At 41.9% G+C, this 3683-nt stretch overlaps 1 protein-coding gene across 1 annotated transcript; it reads right to left on the bottom strand.

Annotated features, from left to right (window-relative positions):
- Positions 1–216: 216 nt before the first annotated feature.
- Positions 217–1247, bottom strand: LOC125904371 (free fatty acid receptor 3-like). Its single transcript, XM_049601723.1, has one exon. It carries the CDS (start codon positions 1228–1230, stop codon positions 217–219), a length of 1014 nt encoding a protein of 337 aa, XP_049457680.1. The 5' UTR covers positions 1231–1247.
- Positions 1248–3683: the final 2436 nt, after the last annotated feature.

Below are 3683 nucleotides of genomic sequence, written 5' to 3'. Positions count from 1 at the left end.
TCTGGAGCAAATTATATTGACATGATATAAGAAAGGGACTCTTAACTTGTCTGTTAGTCAGAGTGAGTGGTTCATCTGAAATTTACCCATCATCCCTTTAAACTGTTCAGTGATGAATAATAATTCTGAACTATTCATCTTATCATTGAATATTCATTGTATTTTTTTTTTTTGCATGAAATAAACAAACATACCATCAAAAACACATTACGTCAATCATTTCTCCAGAGCTTCACAGGGCTGAGGTGCCTCCTTGTATTTGTCAGTCTTGGGGGGTCTCTGGTGAAGACAGTGAGGACCCCCACCACACCTCAGGATGTGTAGCTTTGCAGCGATGTTCCTGCGGCAGTGACTTAACATGCTTCTGACAGCCGCTGAGGAGAAGTAGAAGATAAATGGATCCAGGCAGGCGTTGAAGGTGCTGGAGAGCAACGCCACGTTCCTCCACTCCTCACTCTCCTTACGAACAAACCCCACCACATGGGAGGCATTGTAAGGCCCGAAACAGACGGCAAATACTATCAGTGTGCCAAGCGCCAGACCGATGGCACGCAGCCTCCGGCGTCTGCCGATGTTTGGGAGACGGGACAAGATGAGGATGAAATTGATGTAGCAGAAGCAGCAGATGATAAAGGGGACGCAGAAGAGGATAAGGAAGAGCTCCAGGCGGACTGGCAGCAGGATCTCGAGCTCATCCTCTGTGAAATTCAGGTAGCAGGTGGGTGGAGGTGGGGCAGAGTCGCTGGCGGTGCTGCCATTGGTGATGTCACCATCTGCACCTTTGCTCCATTGGGCGTAAGGCATGATGTAGACGATGCTGAGGTTCAGAGAAGTCACCACCCAGAACATGATGCTAGCCAGCATGGCATAGCGTGGCCTGCGCCAAAGGGAATACCTGAGGGGGTAGGCAACCCCCAGGTAACGCTCCACGCTCACAGCTGTGAGGAGCAAGGTGCTGTTGTAGATGGTGACGTAGAACAGAAAGCCAGAGAAGGGACACAGGGCGTAGGGGAGCATCCAGGCCATGTCGTCAGAGGCCTCCTTCATTTTAAATGGCAGGAAAGCCAGGAAGATGAGGTCGGAGATGGTGAGGTTGAGGAGGAGGATGTCTATCGGGGTTGCCTTGCGGTGCACCTTCCGGCAGAAGGTGCAGAATGCCAGGATGTTGGCAGGGACCCCCATCAGAAAGGTGAGGATGTAGACAGAAAGCAACAAGCTGTAGTTGAGCATGGTGGCTGCTCACACGGGGGATGGACTCTCTCAGACACTGGAAGCAAGAAAACAAGAATCATTTAGAAAACTAAAACATTCAAGGCTGATTTTGCAGAACACTTTATGTTTCACAGAGACATCCCCTCTTTTAAATCACTGATTGATAATTATTCAGGCAATTTCTGACGTTTGGTCTAATTTTCAGCCACGCTAGCAGGATGAAAATGTTGGTCCAACCATCACTTTGGTCCAGATTGCCATGACATTTTGTACAGATGTTCATGGTTCTCAGAGGATGAATCTAACTGATTCTGGCACCACCAAGAGAGAGAGACATTTGTGGTGTTAAGTAGAATGTCTCAACAGCTATGAGATGAATCACCATCAAATGTAATAGATGTGTTTGTCCCCCAGTGAAAGAATTGTAATCAGGTAAAATGTTTTATTTGCTTTATGACCAAATACCTGCAAAACTTATAACATTCCCATCAGCATCAGCTGTACTTTGTTCTTAATGCATGCTTATCACCTCGGTTAAACCATTTTCAGTGGGAAACTTTGCATATACAACATGAATTAAATTAAGCTGATGAATTTTAAAAGAACATATTGAGGTTTTAAAGGGACAGTTCACCCTAAAATCAAAAATACACACTTTTCTACCTGTGGTGCTATTTGTCAATCCGGATTGTTTTGGTGTGAGTTGCTGAGTGCCAATTCCTCAGTAAGAAAAATAGCTATTGGCTGTCCTATTTTGCATAATTGTCTTTATGCATGTAATTGTAATGGACACTGTAGGAGAGAGGAATAACGTTGTGGGAGAGACAAAAAGTGAGTAAAAAACACGCTGAATATGTTTAGAACTACAAATGAACTTTCTTTCACTGATTTATCTAAGACAAAGAAAATTTTACATTTACATCCATCAGGCAGCGGCTGCGCGATTTATTTGCATTCTGGACGCAGAGGGGTTAACATCTCCTGCTTTGACTGCAGCTAGAAGGGACTACTGCATGATGACTGGGCTGCCTGTGAGTGCCTTGGGAAGGGAGAGATGTCCATGGCAGAGTCTTCCAAAGTCTCTAATAACACCAGAAATAATCACTAGATTTGTTGCTAGTTGCTTTTTTGAAAAAGAGTCGCTAGAGGGGTCTGAAAACTTGCTAAATATAGCGTCAAAGTTGCTATGTTGGCAACACTGCAGCCATAGAGCCGTCTGCCTTCTCTCCAATAAGGGAACTAGATGGCACTTGGTTTGTAGTGCTCAAAGTAGTAGTAGTTTTGTAAATAGTTCCTTCATGAAACTGCTCACAACAAGGACTGTAGATTATCTTGAGTAATTGGGTCATGATTTCTGGAAAGAGACATTGCTGTTGAGTTTTTTAAATGTATTTTTTTTGGCACTTAGAGCACCACAAGCTGAGTGCCATCTAGTTCCATTATACTGGAGATAACAGAGACATCTCTAAAGCTGATATCTGCAACACTAAGCAAACCACACCAAAACAATGTGGACTGATAAACAGCACGACAGGTAAGAGGAAAACTATGGATTTTTGATTTTAGGGTGAAGGGTCCCTTTAAGGAAGCCTACATCAACACAGATTTTTAGTCTAAAGAGACATTTCTTATCCTTTTTCGGAAATTAAAAGAATAACGACAGAAATGAATTTCTGAAATGCTTCAACATATTAGGATAAATGACAAATTAACTGCTCAACTTGAGTCTTTCATTAATTTGCAACTATTGCCAGTAAAATTGCTTCAAATATCTCACAAACCAGACTTAAGATCAAAATGATCTTCTTAAAACCTTCACATACTCTTAAAAAAAATCATGGATTTGAACTGATGGATGCAAATTCATGAAGCAGAGAGCACAGAAATCAACACAAATAAAGAATAAGGGTTATTCTGTATTTTTGTTACTGTGAATAAATCCAATGTAAAGACAAAAACCAACAGTGGTCGACCGTCTTTGAGTACTTTGCAACATCTCTACCCTGTCTGTAGCTCAACCCAATGGCCATTTATTCCTTCTGAGGAAGCAGGATATATGCATAAATAATGTCCTAAAACTGCTGGCTTACAATGCCCACATAATTGTAATAAAGGATCATATCGGTCGTAACCCCCAGTATAATGGTGTGGCTCACTGTTGAAAAGTCTATGAAGCAGAGGAAGAAGATGAACTTTGGATACAAAGAGAATCCTTTAAATTACACTAATGTAAAAAAATAAATAAATCAAAGCTCTGAATACCAGCATTTATCTCTCCATTTATCCAGCACCAGGCTCTGAAACAAGTCCCACATCATTTAAAAAACAAAACAAAAAAAATATATAAAATAGATATACAGCCTTCATTAGTGACTTAAAAGAAGTGTGACTAACTCACCTCTGTAAAGTCTGAATAATCACGCTCTCCATCACAGTGCAGCTTTCCTGGGTGAGGCTGCAGCACTGCATGC

Source organism: Epinephelus fuscoguttatus, linkage group LG17 (genome assembly GCF_011397635.1).
Source record: "Epinephelus fuscoguttatus linkage group LG17, E.fuscoguttatus.final_Chr_v1".
Lineage (NCBI taxonomy): Eukaryota > Metazoa > Chordata > Actinopteri > Perciformes > Serranidae > Epinephelus > Epinephelus fuscoguttatus.
Note: the sequence above shows the minus strand (reverse complement) of the source record. Positions and strands in the feature narration are given on the sequence as shown.

Coding starts and splice junctions, on each gene's coding strand:
- LOC125904371 (XM_049601723.1), bottom strand. CDS start 1,230: ATGCTCAACTACAGCTTGTTGCTTTCTGTCTACATCCTCACCTTTCTG.